Source organism: Anthonomus grandis, chromosome 18 (genome assembly GCF_022605725.1).
Source record: "Anthonomus grandis grandis chromosome 18, icAntGran1.3, whole genome shotgun sequence".
Classification (NCBI taxonomy): domain Eukaryota; kingdom Metazoa; phylum Arthropoda; class Insecta; order Coleoptera; family Curculionidae; genus Anthonomus; species Anthonomus grandis.
In genome coordinates this window covers 6,381,130-6,402,046 of record NC_065563.1, presented here as the reverse complement: position 1 = coordinate 6,402,046, position 20,917 = coordinate 6,381,130, and the positions used below count along the sequence as shown (strand labels likewise).

Here is a 20,917-nt window from a genome sequence, read left to right as displayed (position 1 = left end):
ATTGATTTAACACGAACACCCTGCGTAGCATCAAAGAGTCTTAAGATTCTGGTTGTCAAGATCATCAAGTGTTCCAAAACAATGAATCATAATAATCATTTAATTCATTTGACCAATGTATATTTAAATTAAAGAACCAGGTTCTAAATATTATTCAAAATTCTAGAATCACGGCTTTTGCATGACTTTAAGGTGTCAATATTTGATCCAACCTAGACTTGATACATGTGAAAAAAATTTAGAAAGATGAAAAAATTAAAGAAAGAAGCCAATTGATTGAATATAATCAAAACGTTTAGAATTAGGTACCCAAAACCATCGAAAGTATTAGAACTGTGAATCAGGATCATTAGAAGTTCTAGAATCACGTCTATTTCCATGACTTTAAGGTGTCGACTATTTAATCAAGACTGCATATGATCAACAAATCTTAAGATGATTTAGGTTTCCGAAATGTCAAGATCATCGAGTGTTTTGAACCAGTGAATCAGGATAATTCCGAACTCCAAAATCATGATTATTTTCATGATGTGCCAATTGACTCAGCCAATGCATATTTTGAATATGTTTAGACTCTTCTCAAGATCACGGAAAGAATCAGAACCATGAACCAAGATCATCAAAAGTTTTAGAATCACGACTATTTGCAATGTCAAATTTAACGTATGATTAAAAAGTCTTCTAAGTTCTAGAGGCTAGTCTAGGAAGATCTTAGTTACCAAAATGTGAATATTATCAAGTGTTTTGAAATAATAACGTATATAATCAAGAACCTTAGATTCAGGTTCTCAAGATCATCAAAAGTTTCATATTCATGAAACAGGATCATCGGAGCTCCAGAATCATGAATCTTGGTATATCAATCACACAAATAAATAAGTTGTAAAAAACTTTTATTATTAAATTTTATGACATTTCAAAATAAATATTCAATCTCAGCTCGTAGTCGTTCTTAGGATTCTCTCTGATGCCATTTTATGCAGCTACAAAAAATAAAACAAAACATTATCAATATATAAATTAAAAATCACATTATGTACTTACCGGAAGGAAAAGGTTGCTCATACTTGTAAGGAACCTGGTAGGTACCATACTGGTACCGAGGAGCATATTGGTATTGTTGCACCTGACCTGGATAAGAGGATTGGAATCTGAAAGGCTCATACTGGTAACTCTTCATCTGGTAAGGACCATATTGCTGGTACTCATAAGATTGTTGTTGGGGGAAGTATTGCAAAACATACTGAATCTTTTCAATCAGAAACTTTCCAACGAATTCAGGGAATTTCACTTGTTGCTCCCGCACGTATCTGAGGATGTTTTGAAAGTATACCTGCACCTGGTCCCAAACGTATTGGTTAGGGACATTGTAGGAGTACCTCAGGATCTGCTCCAATTGTTGAATGATGTAAGAAGCGTACTGCTGAGGAATAACTCCTTGAGCAACGTACTGCCTGAATTCGTTTAGGATGTTTTGGGTATACTGGTAGACCGAAGGGAATTCTTGATAGTTCAACTGCTGAAGCTTTCCCGCAAAGTTCAAAGCATACTGCAACTGCTCAAGGATGTAAATCTGGTTGACTTTTTGGGCTGCCACGTAGGCTTGTTGCAAGTACTGATAAGCTTGTTGAAGATATTGCTGTCCATGCTGTTGCTGATAGACCTGGTAGTATTGGTAAGCCTGGTTTAATTGTTGAAGAATCACGTTATATTCAGGGAAAGCTCCCTTGGTTTGGATGTACTGCTGAACCAATTGGATGTAGTACAATACTTGTTTTAAAGAGTATTCTGGGTTCTCATTTTGGTACTGGAAAGTTGGTTGGTAAACCTTCTGGGCCGCAAAGTATCCAAGGCGGATTTGCTCGACAAAGTACTCAGGCAGTTTAGCAACTAGTCCTTGCTGCTGAATGTAGTTATAAATGTTCTGGAAGTAATGGTATACCTGGTTGGCTTGCTCAATGTAGTTCTGGGCAGCATAGTAAGGTAAGTACACTTGTTGTCCACTAGCATAAACTTGGTAAGCATTCAATGCTTTTGGGATGTATTGCAATACTTGCTGTAACTGTTTGTAGATGTAAGGATACATTTCTTGGGATACCTGCCGGTCAACGAAGTACTTCATGACATTTTGGGCGTAATTTTCGACTTGGAGGAGCTGTTGGTAAATCAGTTGAGCCTGGGCATAAGTCAAGCCGCTGCTCTGGTGGTACTGAGCTTGGCCGATGGTGTACTGGGAGATCGGCTGAGGGACTCCAGTGAATTCTTGTTCATAGGATTTGTACCCGTACTGAGGCCAGAAGATTTGCAACTGCTGGTAAACGCGTTCGATTTGGTCCAGAAGGTACTTCTTGAAGTCTGGAGAGAATTTTTGGCTGGAGTAGTAGCGGAAAAGTTCATAAGGAGCTTGCAGGTATGGTTTGGAGAGTCCATATTCATACTGCTCAGAAAGGTACTTTACGATGTTTTGGGGGAATCCGTGCTGGATAAGGTATTCAGAGAATTGAAGAGGAGTGTAACCGCGTTGTTGTACTTGATGGAAAAGGTAAGCGATGTACTGAGCGACTTGGTAAGTGTCACCTTCTTGTCCGTAGGGCTGCTTATAGAAGTTATATTGGTCCACTGGGTATTGGTTGGGTAGTTGTTGAACCGGTACCATGGATTGTTGGTAAACTGGACTAGCAGCCACAAAGGCCACCAGGGCAAAAAGTATTACGGATTTCATCGCGTTTCTGTCACAAATGTTCGGAGAAACTGATAGTTTACGTTTGGGCAGTCGGGGTTTTTATATGGAAAAAATTATCGTGAGGTCCACCCTGTTATCGGCGGTAATTATTATAATTTTTTCCTGTATCGTAAAAAAACATGTTTACTTGTTTCGTGTTGAAACGCAGAGGTGAGGGATCATCGTCGGTGGTTGATTAATTATATCTGTTTTGATTTTTTTTATGGTCTTATTGGTAGGACCAATGCTAAGCCATTTTATAAACTTATTTGAAACTTAATGCTATTTTTGTTATGAAATTCGATAGCAAGTGGGAAAGATAACATTAATCGGTAAATATTTGAAGAGCGTTTAATTTGAGAGAAAAATAAATTTTATGTGATTTGTTTGATTAGCACTTATGGTAACCAATAATTGAAATAAAAAGATAAAATCATAGTGTACCTTATTGCCAAGGGCAATTAATGTCTCATTAAGAAGGTAAATTTTGTCGAATGGAAAAATCAATAATGAAAATGAGTGTAAAAAGTCAAGCATCTGACTCCTCATGTCCTGAATTAGCTTAAAAACTTATTTTTTTATGTAGTTACGGTCCCTACAGGTCAGGAACATCATTTTATACATAAAATAAAAAGTAAGGCCAAAAAGGAGCAAACAAATAATTTCTTGGAATTCTTCCGCACCTCACTCCTCACTCACGTCTTATATTATCTCAAAAACATTGTTATGTAATAATACTCTATACAGACAAGGAATATCATTTTGTAGCGATCGTTGATAATTTTCGTATTACACGTTACATGTAAAAAACGTTTTTATTGGCGGCATTATCGAATATATAGGACGGTTTGTTTCGAACCATTGGCACTGGAAAGATAACTCGCCCTACTAGATTATTTGAAAGCCTTTGATATAATATGTCACAAAAACCTATAGGCAATCTTACAATTTATAGTTCATTTGACTAAAAATAGATCTCACTTAGTATATCAGGTTTAATAAACAATGTTCATATCCTGTAACTATTTCGCAAGTGGTCCGGCAACGGTCAATTTTATCAGCACCTGCATCTTCTTTCTACCCAACTATCTTAATAAATTCTTATTTCAATCTTACGCGGATGACACCAAAATTTTGTTTATCCTTTAACAGGATCAATGTTGCTAAAGGCTGTAATACTTTGAACTTAGAATTAAATACTTTAAATAATCTCTCTTTAAATCATTCTCTTACGTAAAATCCAAATATAGGTTTGGTAGTAATAATTCTCTTTCGTTAAAATTCAAATCAATGACGTGCCTATCAAAAATAATGTTCGTAAAATATAGGTGTTTATTTTTATAATACATTAAGATTTACCACTCATGTTTGTAAATGCATACAAAAGGCATTTGTTAGACTAAAATTGCTTTACAACAATAAACACTTCAATTCTCAGAAATTAAAAATTATACCGTGCGATCTGCTAACACTATCAATTTTTAACATGGGGATGTTGATTAAATGCCTCACAAACATGAACGGCGAATACAAAAAATTCAAAATTCCTGTCTAATGCTGACCTAGGCATAAAGAGATAATAGACTAATAAAACATTTATGTGGGATAAAACTGTTAGCTTTTCTGGGATTTTGAACAAACTATTGAGTTTATAATTTTACATTCTGGTAATTCAAATATGTTGTTTGCAGAAAGGCATAGGGAAGAATGTTCAATAATCATAGCATATAATTTTGAATTTTCCGCCAAGAGTTCGATGTTTTTCGTTCGATTAGTAGGGTTACCCACGTAATTTTGATTTTTGGTAAACAATAAGTGAGCTTTATCATTAACCAGGTTACGTTTCCTGGTTACAGTGTTGGTAAGGATTATGTCATCAGCCGATGACCATACCGTTGATTGAAGAGGCGAGTTTCAATCAACGACCAATCCCTTTTCAATCAACGACCATACGTTACCGGTCGCCAAAACGTCTAATTTGCAACGCTAAAACTCCGCTAGTGTTGAAACGCTATTCATTTGCATTTGTGCGTTTTTAACAAAAAATCGTTTTCGTATGTAAGTTTTTTCTATCTTTGATTTGATATTATAAGTCTTAATTTTTCTATTGGAACTAGTAGTACAAAAACAATCTGTTGATCAGATTATGGTCTATTTTATTGACATTTTACGATTTTACTTCTATAGGTTATGTATGGAAATCACAGTTGAATCAGGGCCCTGAAATCTTGGGCGATTGAAGGAATCCCGAAAAAACTTTTACTCCTCGACATATAGATGGCGGTACGAAATTACCGCCACGAGGCTGCACGGACTATCAGGTAACTAATATGTCAGATAAAATGCGGCCATTTTATATAGCTCTTTAGCTTTTACAATTTTGCATAAGATTTCATCTAACTTAATATCTATCCATCCATCTATTAATAAAATTTTGCGATAAAATCTTAACATTTTGCCAGATGTAATTCAACATGTACCGTGAAATCGGGTAAATTTGATTTCGCGGGGCGACTTTGATCACCATATCAAAATATTTTACATTTAAATTTCCCGCGCATATTAAGTGCCGATTTTTTCCATTCGGTAAAAAATCGTATTCAGTAATGGTGTAGCTAGTGATCCATGTGCATGTTTTTTGTCAGTTATACATTTTTTTTGGAGTTTGCGGCTCTCAAACATGTAAGTAATATTTAGACAAAAATATAACCTTCCAAAATTTGACTGCTATTTAAAAATACTTGCAAATTGTGGATATGTGCGTGATATACTTAGTATCCTGAATATCTTGCATTTTTATAACCTCAAAATGAAGTTTGCGGCGTTGCCGGATTTTGTCAAATTTTAAGATTTATTGGATGGGGTCAAATTGATCAACTGAATGGGGTGAAATTAATCAGCAGATTGTAAAGCTTATATAATAAGGGTATAGTACTACTAGTAATAATAATATTTTTGGTTTTAGAATATGGACATAATGCCGAGAGTTTATAAGAGAAAAGTTGGGGCACGAAGGTACAAAGACTACGGTCAAGAGTCCATAGAAAAAGCGTTAGAAAAGGTCATAAATGAAGGGTGGAGTTTACGCAAGGCTGCAAAATGGTTCAAGATTTCTTACGGGACCTTAAATAATAGATACCATGGGCGTCATGTTAAAAGTAACGACGGGCAAACCGTTTTTAGCTCCAATGAAGAGCAATCAATTCTTAAATGTGGGGTGCTATTTGGGGCAAATGGGGGTTTCCTCTTAATTTAACAGATTTAAGGCATATGGCAAAAAACCTGCTAGATACCCAAGGTCGTTCAGTGGCAAAATTTAAGGACAATTTACCCGGTACCGATTGGGTATTTTCGCTGTTAAAAAGACATAACAATGTAATAACTCAAAAGCTTGCAGCTAATATTAAAAGGGCTGGTGCTGATGTTTCCAGGCAAACATTAACTGAATATTATGAAAACCTTAAAACAACTTTAAATGGTATTCCATCGTGCAACGTATATATTTATGATGAAACTAATTTGCTTGACGACCCTGGGCGCAAAAAACTAATATATTCCCGTGGAGTAAAATACCCTGAACGAGTGTGCAATTTTACTAAATCTGCAGCCTCAGTGATGATGTGTGATTCTGCAGCAGGAGTTCTTTTGCCACCATATGTAATTTATCGAGCAGAAAAAGAATGTGGGCGCAGTGGACTGAACAGGGACCAAAATTAGAACCCTGTTGCATAGATAGATGCTGTGCAGCTGGATCACGATACAACCGAACGTCACATGGGTGGACGCCGAAACTTTTAATGACTGGTTTAAGTCTGCGTTTCTTCCACATGCCAAAAGACAGCAAGGGTAAAAAATTCTAATAGGCGATAACTTAGCCTCACATTTCACATAAGAAGTTATTAGACTGTGTGAAGAACATAACATTGAATTTGTATGCCTGCCAAAGAATGCGACACATTTATGTCAGCAGTTGGACGTAGGGTTTTTCAGGCCATTTAAAATGGCCTGGAGAGAAGTCTTGCTAGAATGGAAAAATACGTATCCGACACATTGATCAATTGACAAAAAGGATTTCTCACATTTGTTGCAAAAAACCTTGGTGACAATGGATAGTAAACTATCCAAAGATAAAATACCTCATGTGGTTAAACGAAATCTTATTTCTTCTTTTGAAGCAAGTGGCATAGTCTTAGAACGTGTTGGTAAATTACTTACAACAACAGAGATTTTCAAATGCTCCAACAAGACGAAATAAGAAGAGAACAAAACTTGATGTTCAGCCAGGGAAAAGTGTGACAGCCAAAATGATTCCAACAGTTCAGACAGCGACGTTGAAGAGCCTATAACAAATGATAATTCCGACGATGACATGACCGCTGACGATCTATTTATCCAGTTGCAGGAAAACGAAGAAATTGAATATTTGGAAGTGAGTCAAAGTGAGATCAAAATTGGGACATTTTTATTGGTTAAAGTGTTGGGGGGCATGCGAAAAAGTGTTAGCTATCGTTACATAGCTACAGTTCAAGATTTCAATGAAAACGAATTCGATGTTCTGGAACTAAAATCTGTCGATGGAAGAAAAACTGTTTTTAAACCACAAGAAGGCGACGAGTTTTCCATAGAGTTGGCAGATATAATTGTTATTTTGCCAGAACCTGCCGCTGAATGCGTCAAAGGTCAAATCATTTATCAATTCAAAAAAGCAGTAGATATTAAGGAGATGTAAATCCTTACTATACGCATTACTGGTTCTATCTATTAATTGAAGATTTGTTTCTTTACTTTTTGAATGTCTTTTAAAAGTTTTTGTATTTTTAAACAAGTGTTTTTAATAAAGTATTAAAAAACTGCAATGTTTCTTTTTGATTTTACCTAAAAAATAACCAATTAGTGGAATTTTATGACTGATCAATTTCACCCCAAAACTTTTAAACGGATTGATGAACTTAAGCGGGGGTTAAATTGTTCATAATGCATTTTAAGGCATTGCAAGAAGAATACAATTATATGGCACTGATCAAAGTCACCCCCCTTTTGGTATGAAATTGATCACACCTTATTTTGGCATTTTTTTAAACAACTTTAAATTTAGAGCAGATACGATTGCAAAATCATTTTACGGCATCCATACACAATCATTTATGATTAATTTTAATATCGATACGCAGTTATCAAAAGAGTTACAAGCAAATTTACAAACGAAATGATCAATTTAACCCCGTTTCACGATATAATGACAAAGAAACGTCACAAAGAGAAAAGAAAAAAAAGTGCGCTATAAATATTTTTAACTGGTATAGGAACCAGCATTCTTAAATAAAACATATAAACATTTAAAAATTACAAAATACCAGTTTAAAAACACTGAAGAAAAATAAACAAACAATTAAACATGGGGTGAAACAAATAATTAAACACAACACGTGAGGTGTAGGAAAATTTTTAAAAAAGAAGTTAATTATTTTGTTTGAGAACTCAGAAATAAATTTTAAAAAATGTTGAAATGAATATAGACATTAACGACATTGCATTTTCCTAAGTAGGTATTGCATTAAACTTTTTGGTGAAAATGCCGAGTGCAAATATCAACAAAAAGAAAAGGGGAAAATGGATTCTGAAAAAGCAGAAGTTGTTGTGTTAAAACTATGGACAGCAAAAGATTAAGATTTCCTGGTTATATTACATGCCCAATACATTTATTACTTGTGGTCAGATTCTTAAGCCTCGAAACCATGAAAATCTTTTGAAATTCTATATGTGTGAAAATTACTTTTTCTGTTGACTTGTGAAAATTAGCTATTGATTATGTATTCATACTCAATTCAAGGAGAAGCCTTAAACCAGATGCCATACCTTCAATTAACCTCTCAGGTTTAAAACAAGGCAAGTTGGAATGGTTTTCGTAACAAGTGACTCCACTAAAAATGATAACTGTAAGCTTAATTATTCATGATAAACTGCTTATGTTAAACTACTCTCTTTAATTAATAATTTCCCTTTATCACAGTAAAAAAATATTAAATTTAACTTAGTAATGTGTCTTTTATACTGACAGGACTGTTGTGTGGCCGTCAACATGTATGATATTATTATTAAAATGTAAATACGTTAATTATTTACCTAGTTTTTGTACTGTTTTATTAGTATTCTGTCGTTCTCTTTGACTGCAAAGCTATATGCTGGAGGATATAAATTTCTAAAAAGGGTGAAATTTTAGTGACGACGAAACAGGGTACAACGACTAATGATAAGAGTGTACAGTTGGAAAATAAATTTTATACTTTGATGTAATCCATACTGTTGTGTGACTATTTATTTCACTATTTACGTATGCAATAATGTTCAAAATGAATAGGCCTTATATGACTGGAGAATAAGTCATAGTACAAAGTATCTAAGCCCTAAACTGTGTAAAACTTGCTTAAACGCTAAACAGACTCAAGCACCATATAAACCTTTGGATGAATCCAGGAAGGCGAGAAAGTTTTTGGATATAGTTTCGATTGATGTATGTGACATCAGGATCAAAAACTAGTAAGAAATATTTTTTCAGTTTTATTGACTGTTCTAGACATTTTACTGTTACCTATTTCGTAGAAAGTCTTGTATTATAAAGCTAAGATGTGATAATGTAGGCGAATACATTTTACATTAATTTAAGAATTTTTCTTCACAAAGAAGATTTGGTGTTGTATGAGTATTGAAATATCACAACACGGTATACCTCCTTTACCCTCATTACTTATAGTGTCATGTGTCATACCTCAAGATATGTCAATACTGTCAATGTCCCTGTTTGTACGTCATATGTCAATGAATCAATATCAATGTGTCATGTCAATGAATCGAATATTCGACATGTGTGTTTTATTTCACCTTTTCTAACATTTTGTGTACAATATACAATACCCCACAGCGTTGCTGAATGTCTCAACCGCATTTTCATACAAAAGTCGAAATGTTGATGAAAGAAACGAAGGCAGTGTCATATATATCTTCTAAAAAAACCTTTGCTTATTTATGGAATTCAGAGAAACCTGATCTGAGAAAATTAAGCGATCTTGGCTATGTAGTATATATTCACATACTCAAAGAGTAACAAGATGCTATTTGTTTGTTTACATAAGTAATTGTTATCTTTTATGAGATTTGCAAGAGAAAAAAGTGGCAGCCAGAAATATTGTATTCCACGAGCAGACGAAGATGTCTGTGTGAACGAAATATTTTTCAAGGATAGAAAAACCCGAGGAGAAGACACATGTTTAAATAAAGAATTAGGAAAGTCACAAAGAAGAAAGTAACAGTGAATACGATACCTCAAATGAGACTAAAGACCGTACTAATGATAACAAAAGTCTAGCTTATGGATATATCCCTTTCAGATGAAGGCCAGAACGGGTTGCTTTTACACCCAAGCCTGAAAAAACTGATTATTCTCAATCCAAATCTTTCAGACCAATAACTCTTATTTCTTTTCTTTTCTTTTCTTCTGAGAACACTAGAAAAACTGCTCGACTGACACACTAGGAACGAAACATTGGTTGAAAACCGTCTGCTGCAAGACCAATGTGCTTACACCGCACGCAAATCTACAGAGACGGCGCTGCATAGGCTCGTAACTATGGCAGAGAAGACTCTGGAAACCTAAGAGGTGTTCCCAGCTGCCTTCCTGGACATTGAAGGAGCTTCTGACAATATTCTATTGTAGTCTATTACAGGGACTGGAGGAGGACTCAAAATAGACAGAAGAGACAGAAGAATAACAGTAAAATACAAACGGCTAAATGAAATTCTAGAAATGTGAAAAACTGGACAGAGAGAAAAGGTCTTAAGATTAGTCCTCTTAAATCCGCAATTATACCATTTACCAAAATACGAAAGATTGAGTACCTTGGGCCACTATTCTTGCATGGTAAAGGAATTCCTATGTTGGAAGGGATAAAATATCTGAGGTTTATTTTTAACATCTCGACAAAATAACCAAGCAATCAGAATTCATTTTATTGACGATCAAACGTATGCATGGGCAAACCTGGGGATTACAGCCCAAAATGGCGCACTGGATCTATATCGGAGTAGTAATAATGGGCATTACTACTCCGATATATAACTTATGCTGCATTAACGTGGTGGCCAAAAACCCTGCAAGTAGGAGATCGCATGTCTAGACATAACAGAAGCCATGAAATCTACAACAACCGCATCAAGAGGCAATCAAATCAGAAATGATTTAGGATTACTAAGTGGAGCCCACCTTTGGATCGCTTCACTCTCATCAATTGCCGCCCTTGTACGTGGAATCGTTTTGTACATTGGATGGAAGAAATGGAAGAAGCCTGTTTCATCCCAAAGAAACCTCTTCTACAAGAACGCTCCTATGGACCAACCCTTAGAAGAGAGTCGGAAAAACCAGCCCTTGCAGCCCTTATTTTTAATTTTTTTAAAATACCTTAATTTTTAAAAGTTAGTATTCATATATAATTCCATCACTCATGATTCCAAAGTATTGTTTCCGCACACCATTCAAAGTTGAATATCCAACAACAAAAGAATTAAATGACAGTAACCGCACGCGAGACGAAGATCTTATTTGGTACACAGATAGATTTTTGGAGAGAAACCTAAGCATGAAACGTCCCATAAGTGAAGACGTTTTTCGGACGGAAATATTTGCGATACTAGAATGTGCTAGCGAAAACATTAGGAGAGCATACACTAAGCAGATAAGTAGAGACTAATAGTAACAGATAGCCAAGGGCCTTATCGAACCCTAGGGTTACATCAAAGCTGGTTTGGGAATGCCTCATAAAACTGAAAAGCTTAGGAGACCGCAACTCAGTTAGACATATATGGGTTCCGGGACAGGTATTCCAGGAAATGAAAGAGTCGATGAACTTGCAAGAAAAGGCTCTACGGCACCTTACATCGGACCAGAACTTGCACTGGGAGTGGCATGAAGCATACTTCACAGTGAAATCGGGGACTGAATGAAAGGAAAACATCAAATTCACTGGACAGAAATGAAACAGCTAAAAAAAGAGAACACGGTTATGAACATTAGAATAGATGAAAAAACGACTAGAGACCTTCTTATATTTGGGAGGACGAAACTCAGAATACTTATAGGTATCAAAACGGGACACATGGCTACCAAAGAATACCTGAACAGAATTGGAGTGTATAATGGACCTTAATTGCCGATTTTGCGAAGAGAAACCGGAAACAGTCAGACATGAAATTTGCAATTGCGAGTGCCGCAAAAGGCAGCAAATATTTGGGAGAAATATACTGGACTCAGAAGCATTAGGTACCACAGCAGTACACACAGAGAGGTGCTGGCCTGGCTAGTATAGAAGAATATCGGGGTGAGCACAATAAGCCTTAAGGCTGAGGTATATTCGGACACAATGGACAAACCCCAAGAGGAAAAAAACTGACACCATTGAGAGAGACGGTAGCCGGGCTGGAAGGTCACGGAGAAGCTCTAGAAAAGTGAAGATGCCAAAGAAGTATGAAGACTATTACGGTGAATTTAGTTATGAGTTCATTATAGTTATAGTTCCACTTTTATCAGCAAGAATTTTATTCTATGATGGCGAATAATAGTACCATGCAAGATCAGCAGGTGCACACTGTGTTCAGTGTTAGTCACGTAAACATACGTTCTATAAAAACAGGCTTTGATGAATTTGTAAATTATGCCCCTGACTTTAATTTTGATATATTGGGGATTACAGAAACATGGCTTACTCCTGAGGATGACACTTTATATTTTAAAATTCCAAGATACAATTTTTTAAGAAAAGATCGGGGTTCTCGTGGAGGAGGTTTGGGCATTTACGTAAAAAAACATATAAAATTTTCGTTAGTCACATTTGAAGATGCCACAGATGACTTTGAGTATCTCAGTTTTAAATTTACGTTAAATAAAAAAAATATACTCGTTACAAACTTATACAAGCCTCCTTCTACGAATACATCTGGGTTTCTTGATTTTTTTGAGGACATGTTAAGTGTCTCTGTACCATATTATGATAGTGTAATTCTTTTTGGTGACTTTAATATAGACTTATTAAAACAAACAACAATTACTCAAAAATTTAAAAATACTTTAGAAACGTTTAATATTTGTCAGAAAATAATGGATCGAACTAGAATAAATATTTCCTCAAATACATCTACCCTTTTGGATCTAATAATAATTAGTGATAACCTTGAATACATGAATGCCAAATTTGTATACATGCCAGAGAGTGTAACTGATCATAACCTAACATATATAGAGCTAAATATTCCTAAATATTAAGCATATAAAAAAGTTATAAAATATCGTGACTATGCAAAAACTAATATCCTAGCTTTTAAAAATAAAGCAGAACAAATCCCGTGGCATGATATATATTATACTTATAATATTAGTGAAAAAATTGCAATATTAAAAAATAATATTACTTACTTATACTTTACTAAATATGCACCGTTTAAAACTATAATATTACAAGAGAAACCTTTTACTCCCTGGATCACGAGCAATATAAAACTTTTAATGAAACTTAGAGATGAAGGCACGTCACAAATATTTAAAACAGAAAACTCCTGGGAATTTAAATTACTACAGACAGCTTTGAAATTTCACTAAACATGCCATAAGTAGAGAGAAAACGGCATATTTCAAATAATTTTCCTTAAAAAAAGGTAAAGATTTTTGGAATACCGATAAAAAACTTAATTTTACAAAAACTAAAAACAATCCTTTACCAGAAACACTAAATAATGCAGTAGACCTAAACTCATTTTTTTCTAACTCCGTGGCTTTTACAAAATCGACCTCAAATGAAAAAATTGACTTCTACAAAAATAATAAACTAAATGTTAATCAGGAAGAGTTTTATATCAATTTAATTGATGAGGAAAAAACTGCGAATATTATAAAAAACATTGGAAGTAATTCAATGGGAGTTGATGAAATTTGTATTAAAGATTTAAATATATGTCTTCCTTATTGTTTGGAGGCTTTAGTTAATATTATTAATAGTTGTATTTTGCAGAAAATTTATCCTAGTGAATGGAAACAAGCTATTCTTATTCCTCTACCTAAAATTTCCCCCCCTGAAGAATTTAAAGACATAAGACCAATAAGCATTTTACCAGTTATATCAAAAATATTAGAACATCACATTTATAATCAACTCTCTAAATATTTATATAATTTTAAAATAATTCCTGATTGTCAGTCGGGATTTCGAAAATCTTTTAGTACTACAACAAGTCTCGTAAGCCTTATTAATGATATTAGAATTAAAGAAGACAAAAAACAGATAACTTGCTTAACCCTACTTGATTTTAGTAAAGCATTCGACACCATTGATCGTAAATTACTATTAGCTAAATTACACTATTTTGGTTTGTCAACAAATGCCATTATATTTTTCCAATCTTATCTTGAGGGTCGGTCTCACTGCGTTCGGGTAATCAAAAAGTCAAATTATGAGTTCTCCAACTTCTTGCCTTTTACCATGGGTGTTCCACAAGGATCCATATTAGGACCGTTGCTGTTTTCATTCTATGTGGCTGATATGGAAAAGTGTCTTCAAAATTCAAAACTCCAACAGTATGCTGACGATTCCCAGGTATATATTGCTTTTGATACTCCAGGTCTGCATGAGGCGCAAAATAAAATAAATACTGACCTACAGAGCTTGGCCGTGTTTACTGAGAATCATAACTTAAAACTTAACGCATCAAAATCGTGTGTAATGTTTGTAACACATAACAAGACTCAGCTGCAAGAGGTTTCAAACAGATTTAAAGTAGTTGTTAATGGCGAGTATGTTCCAGTTGTAACTGAAAAACGTAATTTAGGTGTAGTTATTGATTCAAATCTTAACTTTACTTCCCATATTAAAGTCAAACTTCAGGCCGCATAATATATCAGATTAAAGGGCCTTTATAAGTATAAGAAAATGTTGCCTTAAAAAATAAAATATTGGCTGTGTGATACACTAGTTCTTTCATTACTTGACTATGGGGATATTGTATACAGCGATTCTTTACCTAAATACTTATCGAACAAAATACAAAAACTTCAGAATAGTTGCATGAGATATTCATTTAATATTGCCTCTAGAAACCATAAATAAGCATAACTCCATATTTAAATTCTAATTTAATTCTGAATATGAGCAATAGAAGGAAAGTCCATATGTTTAATTTAATTTATAAAATAATGAAAACCGGACAGCCTGCAAATTTAAGAAATTTATTTTTTAATCAAGATATTCCTTATAATACAAGAAATCCCCATTTGCTTAGAATTCCTTTACATAGAACAGCAACCTTTAAAAAATCTTTTTTATATATGGGCATTCGGATGTGGAATGAACTACCTATTTATATAAAGGAATGTTCGCCTAAAAAATTTATTATAAACTTAACTTATTATGGTAACCTAATGTGACCGTATTTTATAAAATGGTATTTTTGTTTTAATTAATGTTCTGCACACCTGATCTTGCTAATAGTAAATATTTACATTAAAATTGAATTCTCACTCGCCTGTTATCTACCCTCCGTGCTCGCCCCTATACCGTTCTCGCTCGTCTTTGGATTCTTTTGTTTCTTTTTTGTTTTTCTTTTTGCCCAGCTTCATAGCCACTCGCTAGTTCATTGTAAAATTCACATATTGTCCCTTTTGATTTTGGTATGGACCTCATTGTAAATACATAATATTACGTTTTTTAGAAAATAGTTTATTTAGGAACACGGGTTGTACAGCACATATACAAGTAATCTATGTACTTGCATGTGTATCGGTTTTTTTTTATAAAAATCGCGTTGCACTCCGATTACCAAACAAATTTTTGTAATTTTGAATTATGATTATTTGATTAATGGTAATAAAAGTTAAAAAAAAAAATTATACGTATATTTCAAAGGGATTAGGTTCGCCAAATATAAATAAAAGTATTTGTATACTGTTTAGGTCTCTCTATGGACTAAGACAATCACCAAAACATTCATATAATAGGCTTAATGATTATTTATATAAGTTTGGCTTAGTTAGGTCAAAGTTTATATTTTGAAAACATTATGTTTTTGTTAGCCCATGTCTATTATTTAATACTAGACTCTTCATCAGGTTTTAGTTATTTAAAAAGTAAATTAAGAATTAAATTTGAACTTTAAAAATGATGATTTAATCAATAATTCTTATTTGAAATGTTTGGGTTTGAACATTGTTAGAAACAGTAAAGGTATCACATCAATCACATAGATTTGATGCAACCAAAGCTAAATTTAGATCTAAATACAGGGAAGTGACAATTTTAACAAATAGAGGAATGGCACTGATATTTTAAATATTCCATATAGACAGTTCATCGGTAATTTAATGTACATACCTTGTTTGGTAGCCGTTTTGATATATGCGACTACATATTTCAGTAAATTTTAGAATTCCGATACTATTAATCAATGGAAAGAGTTAAATAGGATGCTAAGATATCTGAAGGATACTAAAAGTTTTATTTCACAGTTTAAGATGAATATAAATACTTCTAGTAGTGAGTTAGTTGCATTTTTAGATGTAGATTTTGTGAATGTCAATTGTGATCGTAAAAGTATTTCAAGATTTTCCACTATTTATTATTTTAGTCGCATTATCTAGTGTAGAGGCTGAGTATGTGGCTATATCAGAATGTTTGCCAGAAATTTAATTTCTAACTCAATTTCTTAGTGAGATAATGGTGTTTGCTGCAGTTAAAGTGTTTAAAGACAATGGATCAGAATTGATGTAACACTTGAAACAAAAAGGTCAAAACATATATATGTTAAGCATTATTTTCTCAGAGAGCTTGCAAGTTCTGGTGAAGTGTAATTAAATTATATTTCGACAAATGAGCAAGTAGCTGATTTGGTTACTAAAGCGTTACAATCTATTGGTTTTAAATATTTAAAAAGAATTAACTTAATTTATGTTATTTAACTTATTTATTTATTATATATAATTATGTATTTGTCATAGTATTTAACTTTAATGTGATAATGTATAGCAACATATGGTAAAGTCACGTAGCAACAATTCAATTTGGCAACGTTGCGCTACACCTTTGTAGGCCACGAACATGTTAGATAGAACTGACAGAAGAGGTTATAAAATTTTGCCGGCTGTGCATGTTTGCAGATTTTCTCTCAACTTAATATTAGAATAAACTCATCATTTGTTAAATGAGTCGTTTAATTGCGTGGTATTATCCCACACTGAATAGATTTGAAACTTTAAACGTTTACTCCTTTGTTTTAGACTTCAAAACTCTTCAAAACTTATATGGATGATATTATGATATTTAAAAAAAATACAAATCCAAGAAGATATATCTATGACCTCGTGACAACTTATGCAGTTATTGCTTAATCAACTGTTTTGTTAAAAACCACATAAAATCAACAAAATATTCCACAAACAAATTGCACTTAAAAAACAGCCATAAATAACGTGTATTCTGCCTGGTTACGGCAAAAGAATGCCATTGACCTTGCAATAATCGATAACCAGCATGACGGGGGCATCAGCCGTTTATTTAAATCGTTAAATTCTAATATACAACAAATAAAAATAAATAATACACTTACTTTCCATGTTCCCAGTCCTATTACGGGGATTTCTGTGCCATTGTTCAACTTAATTTTGGGTACCTGAGGTGCCATCGTGTTTATCCCCTTGGAAAATCACTGATAACTGACTTATTGCGGTGATTTTTTAATTCTTTGATTAATATTTGATCTTAGCCACTCGAAATGATAACAAACTTACTAAATGTTAATAATGTTATCTTGCCTAATGTTTTTTCAAATGGTGAGTGCGTACGTAATGTGTTTACTTTATTAAGCGACGTTGCCGAGTATATTATACCAATTTCTTTGAAATTATTTACTTACCGAATCTGCCTAAACTACGATATTCAACATCGATGTTAACTCATCTAAAACTACATGGAAACTATGCGTAAGAGCGTAAAAGTCTTTTAGTTGTGCCTGATGGTTCTGATGAAACTTAAAACAAGACTTACATCAGCGGAGTTTTTTTAAGTGATGAAACCAATGACTTATTTGACTAAGAATTTGCATAAGATTCTTTTCTTTTTAATTGTAAATATTTTCAGATTTAAATGTACAGTTAGTACAGGCAGAGGGATATTCCCGGAATGTTTCTTATTTAGTCGAAAATATTGGTGAAAGTCAGTTAATTTTAAGAAAAAATGTAAATTTTAAAACAAATAAAAATTTACGACCTTTTAAAAGATTGATTTTGTATTTAAAAAAAAATAAATTTTAGAAAGTATTTAATTTATTACTAGATCCTGTGGAATATATTGTTAGACGGAAAGGTCTATCTTTTGTATTTCTACTCCATTACTCTCTTTTTTACTCGTCTTTCTATCTTCTCTCTACTCTATCTTTCTACTTCATGACTCATGTCCTAAACCGCTAACAAAAATTATTTTTCTTACGAAATTAAACATCAAATTTTCAAAGGAAATAGAAAATTTCAGGCAAAAAAAATTTTGGATTTCTACCGCAATTCATTTCATCACTCACGTCCTGAAATGTTAATTTTCTACTACCATGCGTAAAGTACTGACTTTATACACTTCCCAGGGTTTATAAAGTTTCACTTTTTACGAAGTACTGCCTAAAAAAATATTTTTCCGCACTAGTGCGTTAAAGTAATTTGACGTTTATTTGACATTTAATTTATAATATGTCAACAATTTTTTTAGCGTTTTTTACGCACTATTGCACGTAAAGTCATGTTTTTACACTAGTGCGTAGAGTAGCTCGGTAATTTTGAATTTTTTTTTAAGTTTTCTTTATTCATAAAAAAATATCATTTTACCCACTTATTACATTAATAACTCTTTTCTTACCTAGTAATGCTTTCCATATACAAAAAATATACCATCCGCGGGCACGACTGTGCAAAGTACTATCCAAGGAACCTGGAACTAAATTGGGGTCGCTGTCACTTCCAGATGGCGGCTTTACTACCAATGAGCGGGAGTCACTGGAGGTCATGCTGCGCACCCACTTCCCAGACTCCAACTCATCTCGCGATCCTCCTAGCTGTTCTCGGGCTCCGATTCGCTTAGATTTCGAGACTGCTAGAAGAATAATTACCTACGAGAGGGTGAAATGGGCAATCAAGACATTCCCCCCCTTCAAATCTCCGGGCATTGATGGATTATATCCATGCCTTTTGCAAAACGGGTTAGAAGTACTAGCCCCACACATAGTCAGACTATTCAGGTCGTCCCTTGCTCAGGGCTACGTCCCAAAGTAATGAAAGTCGTCTTCATTTCGAAACCCGGAAAAAGCGATTTTACAGATCCCAAATCGTACCGACCTATCAGCCTTACCAGCTTTATGCTGAAGGGGATGGAGAGGCTGATTGATCGATATCTTCAGGAAAGCATCCTAATCAACAAACCACTGCATGTGCACCAATACGTCTATCAGGCGGGCAAATCCACGGACCTGGCCCTACACCACCTCGTTAGGAAGGTGGAGGGTGCTCTGGGTAGTGGCAAGGCCTGTCTGGGTGCTTTTCTAGACATTGAAGGGGCGTTCGACAACACCCCTTTTGCATTAATCTACCAATCACTCGAGAGCCGCGGCACAGAACCCTGTTTGGTTAGCTGGATAGAGGCCATGCTCTCGAAACGTCATGTATCTGCCCAGTTCAACAACGAGATTGTCGAAACGTTGGCGGCTAGGGGCTGCCCGCAGGGAGGAGTATTGTCCCCTACCTTGTGGTGCCTTGTGGTCGACAGCCTGATAAATCTTTTAAACAATGCTGGCCTATACACACAGGCCTAGGCTGATGATCTGGTAATCCTTTGCCAAGGGAAAGACGCCGTCTCAATGCAGGGCCCTATGATGAGAGCCCTGGGTATGGTGGACATATGGTGCCTCTCGGGGAGTCTCAGGATTAAACACAAAAAAGCAGAGCTCCTACTATTCACGAGGAGACGTAACTTTGGCACGCCCCCTGTTATATCTCTAGGTGGCATGCAGCTGCATTACTCCAGGACAGTTCGATTTCTGGGAATCAAGTTGGATCCCAAACTCTCCTGGCACGATCATGCAGACACCAGAATAAAGAAGGCCACCTGCGCGCTATGGGCCTGCAGGCGGGCTTTCGGCAATACCTGGGGTCTGTCTCCTAAGATCCCCCACTGGATCTACTCGCGCATTGTTAGACCTCTTCTCACATACGGGGCTATCGTTTGGTGGCCATGTACAGAGAAAGCGAAAATTCGTGCTCGACTGGACAGAGTCCAACGTCTTGCATGTCTCAGCATAACGGATTCCATGCGGACGGCGCCAACTAGAGCGCTTGAGACTCTGCTGAGCCTTCCGCCTCTGCACCTCGGTGTGCAATTCGAGGCAATGAGGACTGTGTACAGGCTATACGTCCTCGGCGAACTACGTGCTGACGAGACCGGTCACGCAAAAATCTGGTCACGGGCCATACAGGAATGTCCTCTCAGGGTGTCCTGCGGACACCGCAATACAGTCGTATCAATATGCTCGGACAGCAGAGCTGCCATTAAAGCTATCACTGCCGCAAAGGTAAGCTCCAAGCTTGTACTAGAGTGCATAAAAGTCCTGAAAAAACTGGTACAGGTTGGATGCAGGGTCCAGCTCGTCTGTATACCTGGCCACGCAGGCCATGCAGGTAATGAGGAAGCGGACTCTCTTGCCAGACTGGAATCCGCGAATATGCCGATGGGGCCGAAACCGCCGTTGGTATCGCCAAATGCGTTGCGGTCGCGTCAATGAAGGGTCTGCTGGACAAGTGGACCCACCGAAGATGGACTGAGTCCCCTGGTATGAGACAGGCCAAAGCGCACATAGGTGGGCCCTCTGCCTGTCTCACCAAAAATCTACTACACCTAAAAAGACGCGAAATTCGGCTAGTGACAGGTCTTTTATTCGGTCACTGGCACTTAAGAAGCCATCTCCATACTATCGGTATTGCGAGCAACCCGGAATGCCGATGGTGCTGTGAGGAGGATGAAACCGTTGACCATGTAGTCGGGGAGTGCCCAGCACTCACGCGCGCCAGGTTCAAATACTTGGGTAACACTTTCAGTGTACCGAGCGACTTTAAGTCCTTCAGACCAGAGAGCC

General features: G+C 35.4%; 2 protein-coding genes across 2 annotated transcripts in view; both read right to left on the bottom strand.

Annotated features, from left to right (window-relative positions):
* The window catches only part of LOC126746908 (aldo-keto reductase family 1 member B1-like), a 62,705-nt gene extending 45,133 nt beyond the window's left edge, over positions 1 to 17,572 (bottom strand). The window contains exon 1 of the mRNA XM_050455331.1: positions 17,357 to 17,572. Coding sequence (XP_050311288.1) covers positions 17,357 to 17,431 — 75 coding nt within the window. The 5' untranslated portion in view covers positions 17,432 to 17,572. The remainder of the gene's footprint in view (positions 1 to 17,356) is intronic.
* Positions 877 to 2,763, bottom strand: LOC126746902 (uncharacterized). The gene is made up of 2 exons (XM_050455315.1): positions 1,045 to 2,763; positions 877 to 983 (listed from the first exon to the last, which is right to left on the bottom strand). Exons 1-2 carry the CDS (start codon positions 2,720 to 2,722, stop codon positions 976 to 978), a joined length of 1,686 nt encoding a protein of 561 aa, XP_050311272.1. The 5' UTR covers positions 2,723 to 2,763; the 3' UTR covers positions 877 to 975.
* Positions 17,573 to 20,917: the final 3,345 nt, after the last annotated feature.